Here is a 27,287-nt window from a genome sequence, read left to right on the forward strand (position 1 = left end):
GCGCCGCCCTCCTTGACTGCCTTGAACACCAGGTTTCCCGCTCTCTGGGGTCTCGGACCGGGTCCTTCTATAACCTGAGGTCTCGACTCTTCCCGCCTCCGCCTGCAGTCCTCGGACCCAGCCCCCTGGCGCAGAGCTTTGAAGACAAACGGTGGAGTTTCCTGGGTTTGGTACAGCCTGGGGACTGTTAATGGGCCCTCAAATCACTATGTCAACAGTCCCTCTCGCTGTCCCTGTGTCCATCCATCCTCCTGGGGTGACAGACAGGGCCAGCCCCGTCAATAGCCCACGGTTTCCCCAGACCGCGTGGCAGTTCCCAGCCGGGGGAAAGAGGCAATGATTTTTGGGACCCAAAAGCCCCACAGAGGAGGCGTCACTGAGCTGGGTAGCTGGCGGGGAGTGGGGGGAGACCGGCTGTCCAAGCTGCAGAGTGGGGCCGAGCGCCAGGCCATGCGACTGGTCCCAGGGTTTCTGGACTGTAAAATCAGGTTACGCCACCCTCCTGTCTAGCCTCTGCTCTCAAGTTCCCTCTAGGACGGCCCTGAAGGAGACCTCCTACCTGCTTCCTAGGATCCCCAGAGGGTAAGGGCCTCTGAGGCAAGCGGCTGCATGAGTGAGGCCTCTAGGCCGGGCTTTGGGGCTTTGCAGCGTCCTCCGGGCTGTTCAGAGAACTTCTAAAACTCTCGACACACCCACCATGTTCTTATCTGGGGGCTACCCAGAGTCCCTGCAAGATCTGGTGGTCAGTTGCAGACCACATGTCCCGCCTTCCCTCAGCTCAGCGCCTGCTCTAGGAAACCCTCCTGGCAGGGTTCTGACCTGCAGCGGCCCTCTAGAACCATCGTGTTCCACACCCAAGTCGTGTGATTTGTGGGGCCAGGCCCTTCCTAATGCCCAACCCACGGATATGTTTGTGGGGGTACTTCAGTGAGGGGTTCAGCTCTTAGTTCGTTCTTTCCCAGATGTCCCTGGCCAGACAGTGGGGAAGGGCAGCATAGGTGAGCCCAGCCTTTCCCATCAGTGTCCCAAGTCTCTGAGTTGGGTAAAGAGGTTCTCAGGGCTGATCTTTGGGCATTTCCTCCCCCACCTTTTCCAATCCCTGTCTCCGGACTCTTGGGCCCCAATTTTCTCTGCGAATTGAATCACCTCTCTCTTATCTGGTCTCAGGCACTTAATCTGTGCAGAGGGGGAGGCCTAAATCCTTTATGGCTATGATGAAAGCTATGGCCTATCTTCCTAGAAAAATGCATGCAATACTAGAGAGTTCACAGATACCCTGCGTCCCATCTGAGGACGCTACTTTTAGAAACCAAGAACTAACACGTAAACAGCTGATCATTGTTTAAAACTTTGGCGGATGTATTTTACATATTAACAGGAGTCAAAGTTTTACACTGAAAGATTGAGTTCTAAGGTTTAAGGTTGGTCAATCACAGCTGTTGGAGATTGGGTAGGAAACAGGAAAGGGTACGAAGACATCTTTAGTGAACGCTTCCCTAAGGGAGTATTCTGGCATCATTCTGAATTTCTCCCGCTTATTCAGACTCCACATCCTATCAGTTACTGAGTCCTATTTTTATTTATTTATTTTTTATTCTAAGCATGCCTTGAATTCGCCTCTTTCTGCAATTGCTCGGTACAAGCCTTTGGCGTTTCTATAACCAACCCCTCCCCCACAACATACTCTGATTGTAAGTAATTAAAACCATTTTTTGTGTTTATTGTGTGTCATTCCTCTCCCTCCACTCCCCAATATAACTCTAGTAGGGCAGAACTCTTCATCTATTTTGTTCCCGGCTGGTTCCCTGGGCCCAGGACAATGCAAAGCAATCGTTTAATAGAACATTAGGGCACGTTTCTACATGGTCTTTTTTTTTTTTTTTTTGAGACAGAGTCTCGCTTTGTCGCCCAAGCTTTCAGCCTCCCGAGTAGCTGGGACTACAGGCACGTGCCACCATGCCCAGATGGGGGGGGTGTGTGTGTGTGTGTGTGTCAGGCTCTTGCTCAGGCTGAGTTTCGAACTCCTGACCTCGAATCTGCCCCCCTCGGCCTCCCAGAGTGCTAGGATTACAGGCGTGAGCCACCGCGCTGGGCCTCTACATGGTCTTTAAGACTTAGGTCCTATCCACCAGGAAGCCTCCCCTGAGCACCCTGCGTCCTCAGCCCAGATGAGATCCCTCTTCTCTTCTCTGTTCTCACAGCACTTTGTCGGTTCTCTTAGCGAATTGTGTTGTGATTGTGTCTTCCCGAGAGCTCTGAGAAAAGGGGCTGTGCCTTACTCATTTGGTTATGCACAGCGCCAGCCCACTGCTTGGCATAACATGGTCTCAGCGTCAATTGCTTGACCTCGAGATAGTAATTCCTTCAAGCCAAGATTTTTGCTGAGACGTCTTACAGTGGCTCCCAGGCCAAAGGATGGCGTCTAGAGTTGTCTGCTTATCTTCAAGGAAGTTTAGGCCCTGCCAAGAGCCCATGAATACTATTTCTCGCCTTCTTTCCGGCATTTACTTCAAACCCTCACGAGCCTGGCTCAGTGCTCCAGAAATGGGCCCTACCCTTCCACACCAGGCTCCCACCCGAATGGCGAATGGTGCTTTCTTCTTCCTGTACACATGGTCCCAGCCCTGCAGCAAACCAGATGGCGCCCGGCCAGCCAAATGCCCGCTTATGGCTTACCCTGACTTCCCGCTAGTGCAGAGGGATGGAGGTAACTGCACGTGAAAGGCCTGGTACAGGACTGCACCTAGAAGCTGCACCAAATTTTAAGTACGAATACATAAATATATATATTGTACTATATATAAAAAATTATGAGGCTCCAAACCAAAAGAAATATAATGAATGTTCAGAAAAAACAAAGCGGCTCAGGTTCTAGCAGACATCCTATGATACAGGGACGAGATCTGGGCGGTGGAGCAGCCTTTCCCAGCCATCGAGTGCGAGGTGGCCGCCACCAGTGGTGGCATCCGCTGGGCAAACGACAGTTAGGCCTGTGCAGCGTTCCTGCCCTGGTGAGAGGGCCAGCTTTTGGAGTGTCTGTCTCAATGGGACTGTCGGCAAGGCTCAGCAGGAAATCTGGGTGCTCAGGGAGCAGAACTGAAATCCCTGCGCAGTCAGATATAAAAACAATCAATAAGTCCATCAGGAATATGGATTCAACCACAAAAACGGAAGAAAACGTACCTCTCTATGATTTGAATAAAGGCACCGCTGGGATTCGAACCCAGGATCTCCTGTTTACTAGACAGGCGCTTTAACCAACTAAGCCACGGCGCCAATCTGGCAGAACTTCTCCCAAAGTTGTTCTACAAGAATATAGCACTAGGAGCCCAGTTTTATTAGACCTTTCTGAAACTGACTTGGTAAACCAACTGGTTATGGTGTCACTCGCCTGTTCATGGACTTTCCCCAGTGTTGAAAGAAGTAAATTGAAGATCTCAAATCCAGGCAGAAGTGCAAGGATTAGGAACTTCCCGAATTCTAGAATTCCAGAATTTCTGTTTGCAAGATGCCTACTGGATCAGTTTCTTACCTTGCAGAAAGGGAATGTGGTGGGTAGTTTGTAGAAGAAAAACGGAACACGTAGTCGGCAGGATTCGAACCTGCGCGGGGAGACCCCAATGGATTTCTAGTCCATCGCCTTAACCACTCGGCCACGACTACACCACCTTGCTGAAGAGTTTCATCCTAAGCTTTTCTTAGTTGCCATGTCAAGCACACATTTTTGTATCTTCCCTTTCTTTGTTCCAGGATTGCAATGGCTAAAAGAGTGAACGGCAAGAACGCCAGAGCAGAACAGGATCGAGATCGAACTGTCGCTCACAAATCCACTCCACTCCACTCCACCCCGCCTTTCTGAGATCCCCGTCCCTGATTTTCCTCCATTCTCCCATCAGTCTCCAGCAACCCGCTTTCGGGGAAGAGAATAGGCGGCAGCCGCCCAGGAACCTTCCTTTTGCTTCGGCTCAGAAAACTCCGCTTACAAAGCTTCTGGGAGCAGGAGCAACACAGGGTTTGAGAAGCAGTGCGAGTAATGTGTTGTTCTGCGATCAGAAGGCTCAGGGCAAAAACTTCTGGGTAACAGCGGGTAAGGTTAGGTAATTAATATAGGGTGAGAAAACAAAAATTACTGGCCCGTACGGGGATCGAACCCGCGACCTTGGCGTTATTAGCACCACGCTCTAACCAACTGAGCTAACCGGCCAGCTGTGAGAAATGCCTGCCTCTAATCCTCATATATGGTATTTTTGAAAGTACATCTCAAAATGAATACCACAAATTCCGTGTGTATGGAACTAAATTTGATCCAAAGGCCTCCCAAACACAAACTGGAACCTATCCCTAACAGCCAGAAAGAAATGCCCTTTGTGCAATCCTAGGAGGAGTGGCTCAGCTTTCTCTATCCACATAGTGAGCGGTCAGGAAAGAAATGGGAGAATACCAGCCAAATGCATGAGCACCCCCAAATAATTGCTCCTGGATCCCCTAATTCTGTGGATTGTAATTTAGGAGTTCCTACGGGTCTCAGTGTTAATCAAAGATCCACCTATGCCTGATCCTTGCCAAGGTCACAGTGCTGACCCCTGACTGGAGCTGTACTGTACAGGCACCCAGCTTCCTTACACGTCTCTCCTAGCACTTGGCATTCCCCTCATCTCCTACTTCCCAACAACTCTAGGCTCTCAAGCCAGACTTCTTGCCAGGCCTGGCTTTGCTGATTGAGACCATCATACTCATGTTCTCTACTTTGTCCTCCACTCCCCAACTTACTCCTTGTAAGGACTAACTTTGGTGTTATTTCTTCTGCCAGACCAGAAACTCTTCTCCAAATCACTTTCCACCTTTGGCGCTGGTGGCAAAGGGCTGAAATGATGGTGAACAACTGGCCAGCCACCTGGATTCAGGAGGCCTGGGACCCCAGACATGAGCACAAGGGAGAAACTTCACCAGAGCTTTACTGCAGGCCAAAGGGCCTGTCATCAGCACTCCCACAAGGGGAAAGTCTTGGTCCTTCTGGCTCCTGTCACAAAGGAACCCAGGTGCTCAGGACAACCTGTGAATGCAGATGCTTTGACTCCAGAGAGGAAGTATTAACAGTACCATGATGTGTCTGTTTCCACAATTTCTCCAAGATAGGCTGGCACTGGAATACCAAGGAGGAGAAATTACAATGGGGTAGCACAGTTTGTGAATTCAGGGATCTTGAGTCCTACTTCAGTCACAGAGAAAGTAGAGGCCATAACAAAGGGGAAGAGCCAGGACCCAGGCCTCAGGTTTCCAGCAAGGCAGAAAGAACTTTCAAGCCATTCTTGCAGTTGAAGTTAACAGGAGGAGGCAAAGACCCCCAGAGAGCTGGGGTGCTCTGACTCCTGGATAGAAAGGCAGAACAGTCTGAGCCTGGGATTCATGTGAGTCAGGAGAGGGTGGTCTCCACACTGGAACCGCTGTAGCCGAGGAGGTTCTGAAATGGGAAAAGAGGAAAAGCACAAGTCCTAGGCATGTAGTTTTTAGTCTCCAACCACCATTATCCTCCTCAACTGAAGAAATTCCCTATCAATCCCTCATCCCTCTTCCTCCCAGGGACCCATCATCTGTACCACCATGACACCCCCCATCTCCACCCTTACCTAATGGGACAATCTTAGAGGACTTCCTCTCAAGCTCAAAAGAAAGCACAATAGGGCGGAGGACAGAGGAGCTGGTACAAAGTGTCCGGAGGAAGAGGGTCAAGGGCTCGTCAATCTTGGCTGAGGACTAGAAAGGGAAACTCAGGATTAATCAGAACCCATGCTCCTAAACCCCCTGCCAAAGGCCCAAGAATGTGAGTATCTGAGCCCCACCTCCCCGACATACCTCAAGTTGGGCTCCAAGCCCCACAAATTGCAAGGCCACTTTCCCTGGCACTCGGACAAACTCCAGGAGGGAGGTCCACTCACTAGGGCACAGCCCTAGTGCTGCTGCCACATGATGATTCCTACAGGTCACCACAGCCTCGGCAGTCCCATCTTCCACCAGGAGCCTGGGGCGAAGGCAAAAGAAATAAAAACTCCCACAGCAACCCAGGTGGCTAATCCCCGGGACCCAACGTGCCTCCTTCCCCACTCTTTTTAGTATTTAGCTCACTTTACCCTTATTCATTCATTCAAAAAATATTAAGCAATCCTGTGAGTCAGGAATTATGCTAACATAGAAATAGCAGACAAATGAAATACAAGGTGCGATGGGTGGCCACCTGTGCTCTCACCTGATGCTGGCCTGGCTTACAGATGTCTGCGTGGGGCAAGTGGGGTCCTGACGAGTGCATCTTCCCTGAGATGAAGACAGTGGTTGGAAAAATCCTCTTGGTCCCACCACCTCCCTCTATCACTCTATACCCAGCTCAGCCTCTCTCCTCCCATACCTGGGGGCAGACGCTGGTACAATGAGCACACACCCAGCTGAGCTGAAGGCTAAACACAGAAACGATATGGCAAGATGCAGTGGCCCGGAATGGGGCCCGGCCACCCTGTAGAAGTTCAGCCAGGAAGATATGGGGCAGGGGAACACTAAAGAGAGACAGAGAGACAGGGGTTAAGAAACAGGTCAAGGGGTTCTGAAAGCAGGGAGGGTCTGGAAAGACTTAGCAGGCATAGGATGGGTACAGCAGCGGCTTTCTTACTCTCCTGAAAGCCCCATGGCACCTCCATTTTGATTCCTGATCTCTGATAGTCATCAATTATTTTTTAGACTTGAATGCCATGATGCTAGCCAAGAAATATTTGCATGTTATATTGAAAAGCCTTTGAAAGCCTAGAACACTAAATCATTCTGGGTAAAAGGATAAATATTATGCATTTTTAATTTGGGGTAGAGGAAATCTTCTGATTCAACAGATTCTGCTGGGATTGAAGAAGACTATACTGATGGCAAGAGCCAGGGAGACCATGAGATTTAGGGGTCAGGACCTGAGGCACTGACCTGATTGTGGTCTCCGGGGGAAAACTCAGGACCTGCACATAAGTGGATGACCGGAAGCAACAGTAAACATTGTGGGATCTGCAAGCAGAAGAGGAATAGTGATGAGGAGAAAGAAGTCAAGTTGGGGTAGGAGCTGGGACTCAGAGATCATGAACCACAGGTTGGCCACCATCCTGAGGGACATACCCTGGCCCTGGCCCTACCAAAGCTGGAGGAAGAATAAGAGAAGGACTGGTCTGCAGCACCTCATCAGGGTAGTGGGCACAAATGGCAGACTGACATGTGGAAAATTACATCAAAAGGAAGGTGTTCTTGCAGCAAGGTTAAGTGGGGTGAGCATAAAAGAGAACTACATCCTTAGGGAGAGGAGGTCAGGCCACTCAACACAGATCTGCACCTGGAAACCCTTTTCTCCAGCTGGACAAAGTGGACCCGGGCTCCAGGAAGGAGTCCTAGTAAGGGAGGCAAGTATGGTTCTTCAATATATATGTCCAGGTGAGGGGGGAAGTCACAGTCAGCAGTCTGTAGGGCTACGGTTAGCTTCACACACCCTCTCATGGCCTCAGTGTTCCCTACAGAAGGAAGGGGTGGGGGTTAGTGGGATCTGTCAGGACCACAAGGTCCCATCACTCTATTTCACACCTTCCCCACCCCAGAGGAGGGGTCATTACCAGGTTTCGTCTGGAGAGGGGTCAGAAGGGGTTCACACGTCATCCGTGACAAAATTTCAGCCGAGAAAGACACCAAGGAATTGGTGACGCTGGAAGGTCAGAAAAATACACTGAGAATGGAGGCACAAGAAAGCACAGAATGGAGAGAACATATCAAAGTACAGAAAAAGGAGCTAAATATCTGCTAGAACTTCATATATAAAGCCCTAGAAAACTTTGAGATCTGCCAAATCAAAAAATAACAGGGCTTATGGGAAAAATAGAGTTGTGGCAGATCATTCAAAACCTATACAACTTTGTAACCAGAGGCCTTCCTAGCAGAGGTAAATCTCCACTTGCATTTACAGGTAGAATCTCAGTCAGTCCATCATTTGCAGGCTTATATCTTGGGGCTTTTGCCCCCTTCTTCAAAATGTAGGTCCTCGAAAACATTCACTTCTAAGAGACACCAATTTCATAAAAATTACACATAAAATCCATTTTGTTTAACATAGGGAGAAATATCTCTGCAGCTTCTTCATTTATACAAGCAGCTACCCCACAAAGCTTACATGAGCAAAGTATAGTTGTTCCCAAGGCCATAAGCCAGCCACTTCTTGCACTAAAAGAAGGCCCTTCTTGAGATTTTCAGCTTTTTTCCTTTTATTTTCTTACGTTTCTTTTATTTCCTTTTGTTGCTAAGGCTTTTCCTTAATTGTGAAAGAGCCTGCTTGTGATCATTTCAAAATAGTTACATGCTGGGGGAAAAATCAGGTATGAAACACAACTTCCCTTTTACACTAACATTCCTCCCCCAGCTAACTCATACTAAAGATCAATCACATGCTGCCTATAGTCCCAGCTACTAGGAAGGCTGAGGCAGGGAGATCCCTTGAGCCCAGGAGTTCAGGGCCGCAATGCACTATGAATGCGCCTGTGAATGGCCATGGCACTCCAGCCTGAGCAACAAAGCAAGACTTTATCTCTCTAAAAAAAATAAATAAAGCCGGGCGTGGTGGCTCACGCCTGTAATCCTAGCACTCTGGGAGGCTGAGGCGGGCGGATAGCTCGAGGTCAGGAGTTCGAAACCAGCCTGAGTGAGACCCTGTCTCTACTAAAAATAGAAAGAAATTAATTGACCAACTAAAATATACATATATATATATATACACAAAAAAATTAGCCGGGCATGGTGGTGCATGCCTGTAGTCCCAGCTACTCGGGAGGCTGAGGCAGGAGGATCACTTGAGTCCAGGAGATTGAGGTTGCTGTGAGCCAGGCTGATGCCACGGCACTCACTCTAGCCTGGGCAACAAAGTGAGACTCTGTCTCAAAACAAAACAACAACAACAAAAACAAAACAAAACAAAAAACTATTAAAAAATGTTAAAAAAATAAATAAAATGATAAAAAAAAAAAAAGAAAGAAACATGCTGAAGCAGAAAACAACAGACTGTTCCCCAAACCCAGCTCACTCAGCAGGAAAGAGAGTGGCCAAATTAACCAGAGGGCTCTGGTGGACATTTACTTGCCACTGAGCAGGTCCGTGAGTGAGGATTCAGGCAGTGCTTTGTTTGTAGCCAGCACATCTGGGATGTCCTGGGAACTCTCAAGCTCCAGGGTCCAATTATCCTGGACAGTGAGGCAGGACACACAGCCAGCCAACTCCAGAGGACGCTGAGATGTGCAAGATGAATCATCCTTCTCGAACAACATTGATGTCTGCCGGGAAATGGGAAGATGACTGCATCTGAGTGTATCCTAGTCCAGCAAGAGGTTCATAAAATACTCTGACCCAATTTTGTTTCCTTTCTGGAACCTGGAGAAGGAATTGATCTCAACACAGACAGGCCTTCTAGTTTATCTAAACCCAGCCTTCTTCCAGGAGACCTAGAGATTGACCCAGCACTGGTGTACCCCTCCAGATCCCAACCTGTAAAGCCTCTAGGGGAGGGGTATGATGAAGTAGCACACTCACAGGGGGGCCAGGAGCCAGGAGTCGGTACACTTGCCCTGGGTGCAAGAACTCAAACCAACGGACTGAAGAGCCAAGGAAGATGAGGAGAACCTGTGCAGAAGAGCAGGGTGCTGGGGTCCCAGCCAGGGACTCGGGGCACAAGACGTCAGGTCCTAGGTCCCTGGAGTCCTGGTTTACCTTCTGATCCTTGTCCTCATTTCTCTGAGGCTCGGGTGGGCCCCATCCAGTCCCCTCCTTCTTCTGTGTGCCCCCAAGCCAGCTCCCTGACACATAGAAACAGAGGGTGGGCTTGGGCACCTCTTGATTGGCCCCTTCTGGGACACAAAAATTCCGCTTCATGAGGGCCTCCTTGTGGGACAGCAAGAACAGCCGACTCTGTTCTATGTGGGGTCCGTCTGGGCAGGTGGAATCTGTCTGTGGTGTTGCGCAGGTGGCTGAATGAAGGCAGAATTTGGGCACAGGCAGGATCAGGGCATCAGCCAGAAAGATCTGGACATAGATCCTGTTGGGAGAGACAAGGAATAGATTGCTTAGTGATGCAGGTATTGGGTGTTCCAGGCCCAGCATCCCACCACCTGCACCAGGCCCTTCCTCCCCCTCAGACTCAGGAGTATACCCCAAGGAGCTAACCTGGTCTGCTGCTTCTGGATAAAGCCTGGTGTGCTCAGCTCATTCCAGGAAGGGAAGCTGCTTCTGACGCTCCTCTCTGCAATTAGCTGAAACTTCTCTGCCCGCACCAGACAGCCTAGAACAACACAGTTTTCTATTTTGGCAAGAAAAGACAACTGTGGGAGGGCAGTGAGGCAGACCACCCTGCAGGTCTCACTGCCCAACCCAGACCAGAGCTTCTCCCCTAACTGCTGCCCACATCTAACTCCACTTTTAGAGGGTGACACCTCCAAGGTGAAACCATTCCATCCACATGTCCAACCCCACCCTGGCCTCCTAGGCTGAAAGGCCTTGATTATACTTTCTCACAAATCCCTAAAATGCCCCTCCCTAAATCTAAGAAACTTTCCTCCCCAGCATTTCCCTGTCTATAAAACTCAATAAGCCCAAATAAGACCATTATTCTTCTAACCAAAAATGTAGGAAACAGGAGTTGTAACCCGGGTGTGCATGCTAAGAGCTATGGTGGAAGAAATGCATGCTGGGAATTGAGCTAGGAGTCCCCCTGCTTCTTTGCCTGCTATATGGCTCTCCCAGATGTCTCCCAAAAGTTGTAGATCAACATGTGTCACTTCAGCATCTCTGATAAATCCCAGCAGATTCTTCCTCCCAGGCTCCCCCAGTTCTGAGAACCACTACCCCACCACCATCTTTCTACATCTGAACTCCAAACCTAAGAGCCGTGGGTCAGTAAGGGGTTGTGAGTGCTTGGCCAGCAGCAGGCAGTGCAGGGAACCACTTTGGTCCCTCAGTTGCAGACAACCTTTATGAGATGAAGCCACCAGAACCCCAAGTAAAACCTGCAGGAAGATGAAGGCCAATGTATCAAATATTTATTAAACAAATACAGAGCATCTACCATGTGCCAGGCACTGTGTTAAACAGTAGAGCTACAAAGTGAACAAAAAAGACATGGTCTTTGACCTCAAAGGACTTATACTCAAGTGGGGAAGACATACATGAACAAACACACATGCATCTGTACCTGAAGCAGGAGAGAAAGGGCACAAATTGAGGTTAGAGGTAAGAGACCATGTAGGACCTCACAGGACATAATGAGGAGTTTGGTTTTATTTTATATGTCCTGGGAGAATCACAAAAAGGACTTAAACAAGAGAGTTCTGTAATTCAAGTTACAGGTTTTACCCTCTCTTTCTAGATGTTGCAGGGAGAATGAATTGGAGGGGGCCAAGAACAGACGGTGCAGTCTACTTATAAGGCTAGTGTAGTCAAAATGACAAAAAAAATGACAGTGACTTGGACCAGTGGCAAAAAGAGGATGTCCTCTGAGCCCTGCTGGTGCCCCCCGCGCCCCTCCCCTTACCTGGGCTGGTTGGAAGGAAGAGGGCTGCAGACAGACCCAGGACCAGGCCAGGCGGTGATTGAGTTGGCAGCTGGGCAGGTGAGATGCCTCTGGGAGGGGCAGAAGGGTCTTAGGGTCAAAGGAGGCCCAGGCCCTGCGCTGTACTTCATCTTTAAAGGTAGCCAGAGCGGGGAAAGAGTAGGGAGTCTGTAGCTGAGCATACTGTTAGGAGGGAAGAGAAATCAAACCGTGTGTCCCATGTGCCCCGGCAGTCCTCCAGCGCATTATTAGCTCCGCCACCCATCTTTCCCCCACAGCCTCATACTTTCTGGAGGGGACACTGATGCAGCTCTTGAAGGATCTCAACATGTGCTTTCCGAATGGGGCTGCCTGGTGGAGCTAGAAGATCCAGGGAGGGAGCCAAGAGTTGCAGCCCCGGGCCGGGGTTCCCAGGAAAGGAAGGCTGCAGGAACTGCTGGTATCTTAGCACGTGGGGACACAGCCTGGGCCAAGAAAAAAAGCATGGTCACTCCTTCAAGAGGCTATCTCTTCAAGGATCCTGCTTCCCTTGCAGACGTGACCTACTCCCACCACCTCCCCACCCCAGACCCTTGTCCTCCTCACTTGAAAGCCAGCTCCTCCAGGGCCTTGGCAGCCCACAGGTAGAGGGGAAGTCCTAACTGACGTTCCCAGACCAGCTGCTCATACAGGGAGGCCCCAAAGGCTTGGTGTGATGACAGAGTTCCAGGCTTCTGACGAGAGAAGCCCCGAAAAAGAACAGCACCACGGAGGCAAGGGGCTAGCACTGGCCTTCTTGTCCCTCCACCCACTGACTGGAGGAGGTGAACATCCTGGAGCTGGGAGAAAGCAAGAAAAGTGAACCTGCTGCCTTGGTTCCAAGAGGAAGAAACACAATCTCTCCTACACTGGCTGGCCTCGCCTTCTAACACAACCCACTCCGCTGCAGTCAGCCTTCAACTCCCATGAACTCCACTCAGTCTGCTGTGGGCCAGGTGGCTCTTGGCACGACAGGCAAGGCTCAGGCTTCTCACCAGGCTGCCTGAGATCAGCTGGGCCACACACCTATGCTTCCGCCATCTCCTCTCCAGCTGGAAGGTTTCTGTGAAGGAGATGCTCTGGCCTCAACCCCTCCTCACAGTGCTCAAGACTACTCCTTTTCAATCTGAGCTTTTTGTCCAAATCATTCTTTACGAAAGCACTACCCCCGCACCCCCGCCACACAGCACACTTTTTGTTTATTTTTCCTGTAGAAGTTCCCACCCTGCCACAGAAAGAGATAAGCCCATAAGGGTAAGAGAAACTGCTGAGAGCGGCAGCAGCCCTGATCTCTCATGTACCTCCAGACAGACCCCTGGTCTCATCACCCTCCTGAGGCCACGGAACTGCTGGTAGGCGAGGCAGAGCCCCAGCTTCCCGTCCAGCTCGTAGAGGCCAGCAGCGTCATTCAACACACCAGTGACTGTTCCCTGCAAAAAGGCCAGAGGTGCAGTTGACCACTATTTCCTTCCTCTCTGGACACCCACATTTCCTGCCCCTTGAGCTCTAGGATTTCTCCCTGCACTCACCGAATATGATAAAAGTGTGGAGTCCCGGACAAGACCTCTCTGCCCCATCCTGTCCTGGGAGTTGCTGGGAGTGGGGAGTGGCTTGGGGTAAACCTCCAAGAGGGGTCCTTCCAGGTCCATTTCCAGCTCCTCTACACATTCTGGTTTTAGCGGCAACACACGGGAGGAGGGACTGGTCGTCCAAACCCGGTAACGGTGACCACGGACCCTGGATACTCGCAGTTCTGTCAGCACATAGTCCTTACCAGGCCAAAGGGCTCGGTGCCACACCAGCTGAGCAGGGATCTGGCTTGTGCAGAAACAGGCAACAAGGCACATGAGACACCTCCCCCAATGCTGCCCTCTGCTAGAGTCCCTTTCCATCATGATTTGACCTCAAAGACCTGCTTCCTGTGAGTCTTCCTTCACCTCTTCATCTTCCCTGTTTGCCAATTAAATCTTAAGCCACAGAACTTTCTCTCCTCTCATAGGGGATGCCAAATATTTACTAATCCCTTCCCTAAGATACAAACCATCCCTAAAACTTCCTAAAAAAATACAATACATAAATGGTCCATTGAGAAAAGTATGCCCTATTCAGCATAAGAATCCCCTATCCCTGGCAAGGCGCGATGGCTCACGCCTGTAATCCTAGCATTCTGGGAGGCCGAAGCGGGCGGTTTGCTCAAGGTCAGGAGTTTGAAACCAGCCTGAGCAAGAGCGAGACCCCGTCTCTACTATACATAGAAATTAATTGGCCAACTAATATATATATATAGAAAAAATTAGCCAGACATGGTGGCGCATGCCTGTAGTCCTAGCTACTGGGGAGGCTGAGGCAGGAGGATCACTTGAGCCCAGGAGTTAGAGGTTGCTGTGAGCTAGGCTGATGCCACAGCACTCACTCTAGCCTGGGCAACAAAGTGAGACTCTGTCTCAAAAAAAATCCCCTATCCCACCCTATAACATACAAACAACATTCATTTGTGTAATCAATACATATCGGGTACATATGGATCCAGTGTTGGGACAGATGTTAAGAAAACAATAAACTCTTCCCTCTTCTCCAGCATATTTCACACCACTGGCGAACACAGACACAAACCTAAGCAATAATATGGAGCCATATATAATCAAGTACAGAAACCAATATACATTCGGAAAGAGAAAGTCAGGATGGGCTGGAATGATCAGGAACACCTAGTGAAAGAAGTGGAACTAGAACAGAGTACTGAAGGATATATCTGGCTTGTCTAAGTGGAGAGGAGAGAGAAGGGAGAATTAAGGAGGAGGCAATGCTCAGAAATGCACAGAAATGCTCAGAATCCAGAATGAGCAAGGCATGATTTGGGGACACTGAAACAGTGGTCAGGATGAAGACAGAATGTTGTTGGGAGTTGCAGGAGGCAAGACAAGAGAGCCAAGATGAGGAAAAAAGCCCAGAAATGCCATGCAGGGTATATTACAGACTAGAGAAGGAAAATGATAGGGCAGTTGTTGAAAAATTTTAAACACAAGGAAGAAGATAGTTTTATGAGTGAGATTGTTCATAAATATAACAATCTTCTAGGGCATGTTCCTCCATAACAGAGCACTTGTGCCTTTCTCAGGGGCTTCAAAACACACTGATGACTCAAGACACTTGAACTTCATGGTCATCTGAGCTCAGCTTTACATAACTCCATTTCTGCTCAAAAACCAGCTGAGTCCTACCAACTAAACTTTGGACATCACAACTCATCATAAGATATTGCTAAGACCTTACTTAAACTTACTACTTGGGCCAGGGGTGGTGGCTCATGCCTGTAATCCTAGCACTCTGAGAGGCCAAGGTGGGCGGATCGCTCGAGATCAGGAGTTCGAAACCAGCCTGAGCAAGAGCAAGACCCCGTCTCTACTAAAAATAGAAAGAAATTAATTGGCCAACCAAAAAAATAAATAAATAAATACATACATATATATATATATACATACATATATATATGTATATAAAATTAGCCGGGCATGGTGGCACATGCCTGTAGTCCCGGCTACTTGGGAGGCTGAGGCGGTAGGATCACTTGAGTCCAGGAGTTTGAGGTTGCTGTGAGCTAGGCTGACGCCACAGCACTCTAGCCTGGGCAACGGAGTGAGACTCTGTCTCAAAAAAAACAAACAAAACAAAACAAAAAAACTTACTGCTTGGCACCAAACACATTGTTAATAATGGTTTGAACAAATGAAGGAATCCTGGTGCTTCCCCCCATGTTCATTAAACATGTCCTCTACCCTCTCATTAGGACCTATGATACCTCAGCCCCTTCTCCTTCACTCAGACGTTGAGGTCCTTCCCTTTCCCCGTCTGAATGCCAGGCAGGATCTGAGTGCCTGGTCTTTTTACCCTTCACCCTGGAGCCTACCAATACCACATCACCTCAGCTCTCTGCTTCCTCAACTCCTTTTCTAAGGCAAAACCTTACCTGAGGAAGATAGATCCAAGACACCCGAAGATAGATCCAAGACATCCCAGTGCCAAACATTGATGCTGACCCTCTCCAGTTGGGCCCCCGTCACTGCTTAGCAATCTCTTCTCCCTGGCTACCTAGCATAGCAGTAAAGTTAACCTTTCCTCCTCTTTTCAGAGTCTAGTCTTTCATTTCCAAGAGATGACCTCAGCTCCTCTACTATACTCCATTATCCTCTACTGTAGAAGAGATTCACTGGGTCATCTAGAGTGTCCATGTGTCTCCAACTTGTCTCTCCAGTAGCTCACCAACATACCAAGATCAATCCTTTTCTGACCTCTGGGGCTTACTCCAAAGCCCACCTCTGCACCCTCATTACAACTCATGCGTGTGCATGTCCACAGCCTTTAGGATCCTGCACAGTAATCACTAACTCACTCATCTGGTTGAGAGCTTCCAGAGGACAAAAGCCATTGTCCTGTTTGATTTTGTGCCTGTAAGTTACCAAGGTGCCTAGCATATAGCCCATGTTCAGTAAAGACTAAATATAGGTAAAGGTTATTCTCCAGTCCAGAACATTCTCTCCCTACTCTAGCGATTCATATCCTATCAATCCTTTAAGACCCAGGTCAAGTGTAAAGTCTCTCACAAAGCTTCCTGCCATGTGATAAACTCTAACTGAACTGCTATAGCAGTTACAAACTACACCACACATCTTGCAACTTACATACTATTTTGTATTATTCTCTGCTTGTCTCATAAATCAATACCATATAGGATCTACAATAAAAGTAGAAACTACCTAAACAATTTACTCTGCTTTAGTTACCCCACAAAATTCAAGCACATTTCAGAGATTTCTCCCTTCACATACAACACACAAATGAGCCAATCCCACCCATCACAGAATTTTCTCATGGTCTCTAGATTTAAAACTATATGATGTAAAGAAAATGAATTAAGATCTTCTTTAACCCAGAAGGAAAAATCAAGATCAGAAATTTGGCAGCATCTAAGCTTTTTTTTTCGCTTGCTGAATCTTCAGGTGAAACTAAGCATTTTTAGTTACTTTACATTCTAATTAGTTACTCAAGCTTATCTCACATACACACACACATGATTTCTTACGGTGCTAATAAATTGCATAGTTTCCTTTTTTGAAATGCATGTTAGAAAGCCTTTTCCTTCTTTAATTGCTTTGAATGCTTTTGAAACAGTATTCAGATAATTATATAAGTCATAAAAAAATGGTTAGATTAAAAATTAATGGGCTGGGCATGGTGGCTCACGCCTGTTATCCTAGCACTCTGGGAGGCCAAGGTGGGCGGATTGCTCGAGGTCAGGAGTTTGAACCCAGCCTGAGCAAGAGGGAGACCCCGCCTCTACTATAAACAGAAAGAAATTAATTGGCTAACTAATATATATAGAAAAAATTAGCTGGGCATGGTGGCGTATGCCTGTAGTCCCAGCTACTTGGGAGGCTGAGGATTGCTTGAGCCCAAGAGTTTGAGGTTGCTATAAGCTAGGCTGACACCATGGCACTCACTCTAGCCTGGGCAACAAAAAGTGAGCTTCTGTCTCAAAAAAAAAAAAAAATTAATGATTTTTAAATTGTACCAGTTGATGCAAAAAGAGTCAACAATAAACAGCAAGTTTTTTTAAAAATGCATTTACTCAATGTCTTAATGGTGTCAAGGTGAATATTTACTTGGTCATCCTCCTAACGCAGGGTAAGAACAAATGATTCTGGCAGGTTTTTAAAAGGTCATATGCAATACAAAAGCTGTATACTTGGATGAGTTGCACAGCAGGAAAGTCTATTCCCTACCTCCATGCACAGACATTACCTGATCTTCCCTCAACAGAAAACAACTCTCCCAGCTGCCCTCCTTTCCTATGAGTTAGTCTATAATGTTATCTTTCCTGTTAAAAGCTCTAACACCCCTTCCACACCTCCATGCCCCTGAATTGACCCTACTTCTCACCTGCACAACAATGGACACATGGCTGGCAGTCTCGCTGACCTCTGAAGATGATTCACCAAGAGATAGGACAAAGTAAGATTTGCGCTGACTTTTCACCAGAGCACTCAATCGAACCAGCTTCCCAGCCAGGTTTCGGTGCACACCTCTGGGCTTGATTCTAAGAAGGAAGAAAGGGGAGAGAAGTTAGTTTTATTTCTCTTCTTTTTCCCCACAAATGTTTTCCCATCCACAGTAAAGAAAATGTGGTAGTGATGTAAAATATCCACGCCACAAAGCTACTACTCTGAAAACCTCCAAATCCTTCTTGCTCTAGACAAGGCACATTTCCCTTGAAGAAACTTCCTCTTAACACTCTTAACATTCAAAGCTCCATCATTCGCTTGATTTGGAACATTCCATCTATATTACTATCAATACCCTTCTTTCCCTCCCACTGCTGACCCACCATCATCCTCCAGGTTTCACAGGGCTTCCTCCACCCGCAGTGGGGGACAAATTACCTGAGTCTGAGTATGTGGGAGGCACTCTCTGTGTAGAGGACGGGGATAGGCGTGGGAGGACCAGGACTGATGGTCAAAGGCAACACTGGCACCGGGGTATCCCAGAGCTCCAAATGCCCTTCCCCTGAGAAATTCCCCCTGGCAGGAGGGAGGTAACTCCAATTGGGGAACAGAAAGAGATGGCCCAACCAAGAAAGGTCCAGATCTATGAGCTAGAAAAGACCAAGAGCAAGTGTTAACTGGGACCCTAGCATCCAATCGACTCCCATACTCCTTTGTTCCCTCAGAGACTTAATTGTCTTACTTCCTAGACACCATTCTTGTTAGAATCTAAGACACCTGACTTTTGCCTTCCACTTACCTCACAGCCCAGGATTCCAGTGTTATCTCTCACATAGAGGCTTCCATCCCTGCGCTCTTGTTCCACATCCCCTGACAGGTCTGTTAGTGTCCCTAAAAGTAAAAGTCGTTCTCGGGCCAGAGGGGTCACATTTGGTCCAGCCTCCTGGGCCCAAGCCTGATAGGCACTACTGCTCCAGGACAGGTGGCTGCAGCACGGCAGCTGCTGGTGGGTCCTGAGGTCCTGTACTGAGACAAAGCTGTAGAGTGAAGAGAACAGAGGTCCTACAAAGTCAGGTCCAAGCCTAGGAGGTTACCCTCAACCCTGACAAATCCCCAAGAGCCCAAAGAAAAATTGAAGGGGAATAAGGACTAAGAGATGAGTATGTATGGTTGATTGAAAGGGAAAACACTGGGGCTAAAGGCCTAAAAAATGAGGATGCTGCTGGGTCCCAAGGCTGGGCAGTACCTAGGGAGAGCAGGAAGAAAGACTGTGCTGAGTAGTAATACCTTGAACAAGATAGTGCCAGGGAGAGGACCCAGAGAAATGAAGTAGGAATGCAAGAGAGACCTGAGGAAATGAGTGTGCGGGGAGAACACTTTATAGACAGCTCCCTTGAAGACATCTCAGCTCGTAGATCCACAGAGAACTCCAATGGGGCCACTTAGGCATCTGCCTGATGGCTCAACTACAATGTCCCCAGGCAAGTTTCATTTCTACCCTAGAGTATCACAGAAACAGAGACACTAGAAACTTGTTGGGAAGCTGAGGCTGAGATGGTGGGTGTTGGATGTGTCACAAATAATAGTTAAATTTATAAAAGTTTTGATAAATTCACATTTTGATAATACCATTATTCTTACTTGCTTACATTCCCATTTTTTTTTTTTTTTTAAGAGACAGGGTCTCACTATGTTGTCAAGTCTGAAGAGTAGTGACTATTCACAGGCACGATCATGGCATACTACAGCCTCAAACTCCTGGCCTCCAGTGGTCCCCCTGCCTCAGTCTCCTAAGCAGGAGGGACTACAAGTGCACACCACCACGCCCAGCCTCCCAGGACTTTTTTAAGTGGAAAAGAAATAGGATAAGGGTCAAAACAAACATCACAATTAATCCTCCTCGTTGTAGTCATGGATATAATCCATAAGCAAATACTAAAGACGGGAATGCTGGTGTACATGGCCAGCTTCTCTTCTGCATATGCTCTTATACTTCCCCATATGGCTTTGGAGAAGACAAAAGGCACAGACAGAAACTAACACATGTTAAGCCCCTGCTGCGCACATTGTACTATATTGGGTACAGTCACACTTAATATTGTGTTTAGTTTTCACTAAAAAACCCATCTGTATTCCTCTCTGAAGTGGCAAAAAACCAAAAACAAAACCTGTAAATGCCACCAATGAGAAAACTTAGGGAGGCTCACACAGACGCATAGGTGGCACAGCCAGGTGTGTCTTATTCAAAAGTCCACGTTCTTTCTTTGTGTTTTTGAACTTCTATGAAGGCCCACGAAAAAAAATAACTAGAGAGAACTGTCTCTTTATCTTAGATATCTTCAGGACAGAAAATAGTAAGGATAAGGGTCACTTTTCCCACATTCTTCAAGTTCTGGGTCAAGACACTAAAGATGGCAACCTTGGTCCTTTACATTTGTCATTGCTCTCTAACTTCCAAGACCGAGCACAGTGCCTGGCACACAGAAAATGAAAAAACAGGCCAGGCACAGTGGCTCACGCCTGTAATCTTAGCTCTCTGGGAGGCTGAGGTGAGCGGATTGCTCAAGGCCAGGAGTTCAAAACCAGCCTGAGCAAGAGCGAGACCCCATCTCTACTAAAAATAGAAAGAAATTAATTGGCTAACTAAAAATATATATGGAAAAAAGATTAGCCGGGCATGGTGGCGCATGCCTATAGTCCCTGCTACTTGGGAGGCTGAGGCAGGACAATTGCTTGAGCCCAGGAATTTGAGGTTGCTGTGAGCTAGGCTGATGCCATGGCACTCTAGCCCAGGCAGCAGAGTGAGACTCTGTCTCAAAAAAAAAAAAAAAAAAAAAAAAAAAAAAAAAAAAAAAAAAAAAGAAAAAGAAAAATGGAAGGCCGGGCGCGGTGGCTCACGCCTGTAATCCTAGCACTTTGGGAGGCCGAGGCGGGCGGATTGCTCAAGGTCAGGAGTTTGAAACCAGCCTGAGTGAGACCCCGTCTCTACCAAAAATAGAAATAAATTAATTGACCAACTAAAAATATATATACAAAAAATTAGCCGGGCATGGTGGCACATGCCTGTAGTCCCAGCTACTCGGGAGGCTGAGGCAGTAGGATCGCTGAGCCCCGGAGATTGAGGTTGCTGTGAGCCAGGCTGACGCCACGGCACTCACTCTAGCCTGGGCAACAAAGTGAGACTCTGTCTCAAAAAAAAAAAAAAAAAAAAAAAAAAAAAAAAAAAAAAAAAAGAAAAATGGAAAAACAAAGAAAATTACATTTAGGCCAGGCGCAGTGGCTCATGCCTGTAATCTCAGTACTTTGAGAGGCTGAGATGGGAGGATATCTTGAGGCCAGGAGTTCAAAACCAGCTCTGGGCAACATAGCAAGACCTTACGTCTATAAAAAATTGAAAAAGAAACAAAACCCAGGTATGAGTATCCTTAGAAATTACTTTGAAATTAAAATAACAAAATGTCATTTAATGCCTCCCAAATAGGCAAAAATAAATAAGTAAAAATTTTTAACCAAGGTAAAATTTAGAGAGGTTCTGGCAAGGTGCAGTGGCTTACGCCTGTAATCCTACCATTCTGGGAAGCCAAGGTGGGAGGATTGCTTGAGCTCAGGAGTTCGAGACAGCCTGAGCAAGAACGAGACCCCCATCTCTACTATAAATAGAAAGAAATTAGCCAAATAACTAAAAATAGAAAAAATTAGCCAGGCATGGTGGCACATGCCTGTAGTCCCAGCTAGCCGGGAAGCTGAGGCAAGAGGATCGCTTGAACCCAGGAGTTTGAATTTGCTGTGAGGTAGGCTGACGCCATGGCACTATAGTCCAGGCAAGAGAGTGAGACTCTGTCCCCCCCCAAAAAAAAATTTAGAGAGGCTCAAGATATAGATGTACACTAGCATGTGTGTAAGTTGGTACACACCCACTGGAAAGCAATGTGGAAACAGCTAATGAGGTTGATGGTGTGCGTTCCCTATGAACTCGCACTTCCTCCTTCAGAACACTGGTAACTTACAGAGAAAGAGGAGGTGAGAATTGGATTAGAATAGTTAGGGGACCTCACTAAATCTCTAACATTTTACTTCTTATAAAAAAGAATTGAAGCAAATATAGCAAAATGTTAAGGTTTTTAAAAGTTAAGCAGTAAATACATAGGTATACACAATGTCACTAGTAAATAGTAGTTCAGCTAATTATTTTTCACATGAAAAATTTTCTCAATGAAGGAAGCAGTATGTTGATTTACATTCTGGCAGACTAGCATTTCAAGTACTCTTGGTTTATAACAAAATCCATGGATGAAAAACTTACACAGAATTATGGAATGGTGTTTTGGATAATTAAGCTGTCTTCTCACCAAAGATCCTTTGCCTTTACTGACACAGATAACCAGGCTGTGTGAAGTGTTTCTAAACTGTTATAAACAGGCTAAAGGACTGCTAGGGAAAAAATACTCTGTGCTAAACAGCTTTCTACCTTTTTGTTTTTAAAAGGATAGACAGTGATATGTATATTCACAAAATAGAATACCATAGAGCCATTAAGTGAGCTAGAGCTATATGCATCAATATGAATAAATGTCAGAAGCATAATGTTACACACAAAAAAGCAAATTACAAAGAGTATATAAGGTATGGTACAATTTATATAAAGACTAAAAGGTATGCAAATCACTACTGTACACTTCTTAGGGATAGATGCATATGTAGTAAAAATATAAAAATATTCATGGGAATAATATACCCTACATTCAAGAGAATGGCTACTTCTATGAGGAGATAAACAGATTTCTTTTTGCAGGACTTTTCAGAGCCTTTAATATGTTCATAAGCCCTGCGACGCTCCTAGAGAAGGTTATCAAATTCAATGACTCTCAAACTTATTTGGCCACAAACTCCATTTCTTGTGGTGCTTTATTAACATTGCAAGAATGTTGGAAATGTAGGAAATGGTAGTACAGTAAAATAACCAAATACAAGAAAAGACCCTCAGAAGTCCTTAAACTCAGGTTTTAAACACAACCATCTGGGCCAGGCGCACGCCTGTAATCCTAGCACTCTGGGAGGCCAAGGCAGGAGGATTGCTCGAGGTCAGGAGTTCGAAACCAGCCTGAGCAAGAGCGAGACCCCGTCTCTACTATAAATAAAAAGAAATTCGGCCGGGCGCGGTGGCTCACGCCTGTAATCCTAGCTCTCTGGGAGGCCGAGGCGGGCGGATTGCTCGAGGTCAGGAGTTCGAAACCAGCCTGAGCAAGAGCGAGACCCCGTCTCTACTATAAATAGAAAGAAATTAATTGGCCAACTAACATATATAGAAAAAATTAGCCGGGCATGGTGGCGTATGCCTGTAGTCCCAGCTACTTGGGAGGCTGAGGCAGAAGGATTGCTTGAGCCAGGAGTTTGAGGTTGCTGTGAGCTAGGCTGACGCCATGGCACTCACTCTAGCCTAGGCAACAAAGTGAGACTCTGTCTCAAAAAAAAAAAAAAAGAAATTAATTGGCTAACTAATATAAATAGAAAAAATTAGCCAGGCATGGTGGCGTATGCCTGTAGTCCCAGCTACCCTGCGGCAGGAGGATCGCTTGAGCCCAGGAGATTGAGGTTGCTGTGAGCTAGGCTGAAGCCACGGCACGCTAGCCTGGGCAAAGCGAGACTGTCTCAAATAAAAATACAACACAACCATCTGTACTTCATGAATTCATACATCTCTCAGTATCTTAGTTTCCTAACACACAAAACAAAGATGATATCTCCTCACTTTGAGATCTTTTTCCAAATTTTCTATCTTCCCCTTTCCTCTAAACTTTACTTAACCCAATTTAGGGAACTTTAGGAAAAGGACAGCTTGATGGAGAATAGGAAAGTTTTGCAGAAAGGGATGTGTTTAGCTGGGTGTCGTGTGTGACTATAGTTCCAGCTACTCAGGAGACTGAGGCAGAGGATCACTTGAGCCCAGAAGTTCAAAGCTGCAGTGAGCTATGATGATGTCACTGCACTCCAGCCTGGGCAACACAGTGAGACAGTATCTCAAAAAACAAACAAACAAACAAAAAAACCAAAAAAACAAAAAACAAAAAACACCAAAAAGTGAGAAGGGGACATGTTTAGGCCACCTTGTCCTCCACTCATTCTTCTTACTTCCCCTTTTCTAACTACAGGTTCTTCCTTTGGAATCCCAAATTCAACCTCTCCCCCAACCTCACCTCTCCTTACCTGTAGCTGAGGGGTAGTGTATAACCCTGGTTACTTCCCTGGGACGACCAGACAGTCTTCACACAATCAATTACCAACTGAGTCAACTGAACATTAGGCTCCTTGTCAGTTGGACACAGGGTCTCTTGGATGAAGGTCTCAGCAGTCTTAAGCCAGGTTTGTTCCTGAGGAAAATGAATCTAGTTAAAACATGACTATCTTGCCTACCAAGGAAACTTTTGAGAAGAACAAAGAACTAGAAAAAGAATCCAGAGGGCATGTAAAATGAAGATCCAAATAAATTAGGCTGGCTCACGCCTATAATCCCCAGCACTTTGGGAGGCAGAGATGGGAGGATCACTTTAGGCCAGGAGGCAAGACCAGCTTGGGCAACACAGTGAGACTCCATCTCTACAAAAAAAAAGTTATTTATTTATTTATTTTGAGACAGAGTCTCACTCTGTTGCCTGGGCTAGAGTGCTGTGGCATCAGCCTAGCTCACAGCAACCTCAAACTCCTGGGCTCAAGCAATCCTTCTGCCTCAGCTTACCGAGTAGCTGGGCCTACAGGCATGCGCCTCCATGCCCGGCTAATTTGTTTGTATATTTTTAGTTGGCCAATTAATTTCTTTCTATTTTTAGTAGAGACCAGGTCTTGCTCTTGCTCAGGCTGGTTTTGGACTCCTGACTTTGAGTGACCCACCGGCCTTAGCCTCCCAGAGTGCTAGGATTATAGGTGTGAGCCACCAAGCCTGGCCAAAAAAAATTTTTTTTGTAATTCTTCATGCTTTAACAAAAAGAAAAAAAAATGTTTTTTAAAGTAGCTGAGTGTGGTGGCAGGAGGATCATTTGAGCCCAGAATTTCAAGGTTGCAGTAAGCTATGATCGTGTCACTGTACTCCACCCTGGGCAACAGAACAAGACACTCTCTCTTAAGAAAAATAAAATTTTTAAAAAGTAAAGGAGTTTAGAACTTGAAGAAACCTTATAAATCTTAGGCCAGCCATACAGCTACCTTAGACGGCTGGCCATATAGCTTTGGTCTTGCCTCTTTCTCTAACAAACTTGTACTAATCCTTAAAATGCTCAACTGGAATATATATTCCTGTATAGACCTTTCTCTGACCATACCAGACAGAATGCTGCTCTTTCCTTAAAGCTCCCACAGGACCTTGTACATAGATCTATTATAGAACAATTATCACCACATTTAGTGGTATCCCATTTTACATGGACTCTGGTTTTAAAGTCAGCAATTTGAAAAACAAAAATGGGTAGAAATACCATTGAAAAATCCTTCAAAATGCTCATAAAGGAGAGGACACAATATTGTACCATGTATATGTAAATGTGCCTAATTAGTGGACAGTACATAAAAATGACAGAACATAATTTTTAAAATCACTTTTTTTATTCAAGTGTATGCATTTAAGTTCCCATAAGCTAACCACATGCAAGATACAATCCCACTGGGTTTGTTTCCTGTTCTGTCTTTTCAGCTAAGATGTGGGCTTCCTAAGGAGGACATGGACCATCTTTGCATACTTCACACAGATTCTAGACACATAGTTACCATTATATACAGATAACTTTAGAGAAGGGGACCAGCTTGGATACTCCAAGTGTCAGGCAGCTTTATTTTTAAAATAAAGAGTTCAACAGTACTTAGACCTTTACCTTTCTTGATCCTTGATGCTACTTATAAACCATTACAGCTCCATCCCTGGTCTTCCAAGGCTCCTCTATTACCTTTCTGATCAGCCTTCCACGTTCAGTCAATCTTTTGCAGCCTAAAAACAGCTTGAAGAACAATCTTCAAGTTCTAGATGACTTCAGCATCCGGTAGACAGCCCTACCACTGACCTTCACCCCACCAGCCAAACACTCTCATTCATGGTCAGAGTTATGCACAATGGACCAGATGGTCATTCAAAGCCACACCACCAACACAATCAACGCCCAGGGTCTATACTTTTTGTCTTCCTCTCTCAGTCTTCTTTTTTGTTCCTATTCATCTGATGGCCTATGCACTGCTTGGCACACTGAATACCATTATTTCCCAAAGTGATAGCATTACCTCAAAGTGAAATCACCTAAGTTTTGTTAAAAAGGCAAACATGGTCTCATCTACTGAATCAGAATGAGGGTGGGGGAGGACGTAGGTGTATTTGAAATAAGCTCCACAGATTAATATTGATATAGGCTGAAGTTTAAGAACACTATATGCTTTTCCCTCAATGATCTCAACCACTGCATGACTTTAACAACCATGAATAAATGATTTTTTTCTATATCTCTACTTTAGCTGAGATCACTTTCCTGAGCTTTTGTCCTATCCACCTACACACCTGATTCTCCATGGCCAACCTACAGGCAGCACGCATGCCCAACAATGAACTTTTCTCAAAACCCACTCCTCTTCTAGCACCGTTCTAGTGCTATATTCACTAACTTAGCAAATAGCACCGTCTACCAAACAGTTTTTCTACCCTGAAACCTGGATGTCCTTCTTAACCCCTTATTTTCCCTACATAAGACCCAATCCTTCAGATTCCATCTCAATAACCTTTTTATTGTCTTCACTTTTGGAACCTCAACATTGCTGCCATGGTTGGGGTCACCAACCTCTCTTTGCATTTCAACCACAGCCTTCTAACGGTACCCTTCAGGCCACTCTACACACCGCTAACTCAGTGAACTAAAACCTAAATATCATTCAATCACTCTTCTGCTTAAAACTACCAACTCTCAGTTATCCTCAGGTTAAAGTCGTTGCTCAGCAAGACTTACAAGACTGTCAGCTCTGAACCCTTCAACATCACCCAATTGAACTTCTTGAGTTTTTCATACACCTGCTCTATCTCTTGCCTTTGAATATGTGTTTGCTTCCGCTCGAAGCCTCTTTCAGCGCCTCGCTAACTCCTACACGCATTCCAGGGCTCAGAAGCTTTTCCTGGTTATCTGTTGCCGTTTCCCCTACAGTTGCTTTAGCTGGGGTCTCTTCCAGGAACCCACAGCCCCATAGCTCCCCCATTAACCTGCTCCTGGTTTTCCACTAGGCTTAAACCCTAGAGAGTGAATGGAGACGTGTTCAAGGCTCACAATGGGCGCCGCGTGAATGAAAGAATAACAATATTCGCAGAACCAATAAGAGAAATAGCGAATCTCCTCGCACCGCCCTCATCCCCGGCCCGGGCGCGGCCAGCGAGGTCAGGGAACCCAGAGATAGAAGGTGGAGGTAGCAGGAGAAGAAAGAAAATCCAAGACAGACATGAAAAAAGAGACAAGGGACGCAGAGCAGCACTCACGGAGGTAGGAACCTCAGCCTGGCAAGCCGCCATGATGAGCCAAACCTACGCTCCTGAGAGGCGCGGGTGCTCACGGGAGGGCCTCTGGGTGACGTCATCGGTGGGCGCGTCCCGGCTCCACCTCCCGGGCCTTGGAAGCTGCTCCCCACCCTGCGTCTCCAGGACCCTGCTCAGAGCTTCTATG

General features: G+C 46.6%; 1 protein-coding gene and 3 non-coding genes across 5 annotated transcripts; all 4 read right to left on the reverse strand.

The window, feature by feature from the left end:
• Nucleotides 1-3,202: 3,202 nt before the first annotated feature.
• TRNAT-AGU (transfer RNA threonine (anticodon AGU)) lies at nucleotides 3,203-3,276 on the reverse strand. Its single transcript has one exon. It is a non-coding gene; the product is annotated as a tRNA-Thr (tRNA).
• A 305-nt stretch (nucleotides 3,277-3,581) lies between these two features.
• TRNAS-AGA (transfer RNA serine (anticodon AGA)) lies at nucleotides 3,582-3,663 on the reverse strand. The gene has a single exon. It is a non-coding gene; the product is annotated as a tRNA-Ser (tRNA).
• Nucleotides 3,664-4,130: 467 nt separating this feature from the next.
• Nucleotides 4,131-4,204, reverse strand: TRNAI-AAU (transfer RNA isoleucine (anticodon AAU)). The gene has a single exon. It is a non-coding gene; the product is annotated as a tRNA-Ile (tRNA).
• A 733-nt stretch (nucleotides 4,205-4,937) lies between these two features.
• CTC1 (CST telomere replication complex component 1) lies at nucleotides 4,938-27,212 on the reverse strand. Of its 2 annotated transcripts, XM_012775514.3 has the most exons (23): nucleotides 27,104-27,211; nucleotides 23,818-23,981; nucleotides 18,413-18,650; nucleotides 18,052-18,263; nucleotides 17,552-17,708; nucleotides 13,144-13,428; nucleotides 12,916-13,044; nucleotides 12,182-12,414; nucleotides 11,883-12,060; nucleotides 11,579-11,779; nucleotides 10,928-11,054; nucleotides 10,216-10,330; nucleotides 9,763-10,087; nucleotides 9,586-9,675; nucleotides 9,136-9,329; nucleotides 7,629-7,717; nucleotides 7,355-7,529; nucleotides 6,958-7,035; nucleotides 6,401-6,545; nucleotides 6,245-6,309; nucleotides 5,854-6,019; nucleotides 5,628-5,754; nucleotides 4,938-5,461 (listed from the first exon to the last, which is right to left on the reverse strand). In XM_012775514.3, the coding sequence occupies exons 1-23, from the start codon at nucleotides 27,134-27,136 to the stop codon at nucleotides 5,322-5,324; spliced, it is 3,666 nt and encodes a 1,221-aa protein (XP_012630968.1). In that variant the 5' UTR covers nucleotides 27,137-27,211; the 3' UTR covers nucleotides 4,938-5,321. The 2 variants fall into 2 exon arrangements, with proteins under 2 accessions (XP_012630968.1, XP_075850273.1); XM_075994158.1 differs by lacking the exons at nucleotides 4,938-5,461; nucleotides 5,628-5,754; nucleotides 6,401-6,545; nucleotides 6,958-7,035 and having other exon boundaries at nucleotides 5,884-6,019; nucleotides 27,104-27,212.
• Nucleotides 27,213-27,287: the final 75 nt, after the last annotated feature.

Source organism: Microcebus murinus, chromosome 18 (assembly GCF_040939455.1).
Source record: "Microcebus murinus isolate Inina chromosome 18, M.murinus_Inina_mat1.0, whole genome shotgun sequence".
Taxonomy (NCBI): domain Eukaryota; kingdom Metazoa; phylum Chordata; class Mammalia; order Primates; family Cheirogaleidae; genus Microcebus; species Microcebus murinus.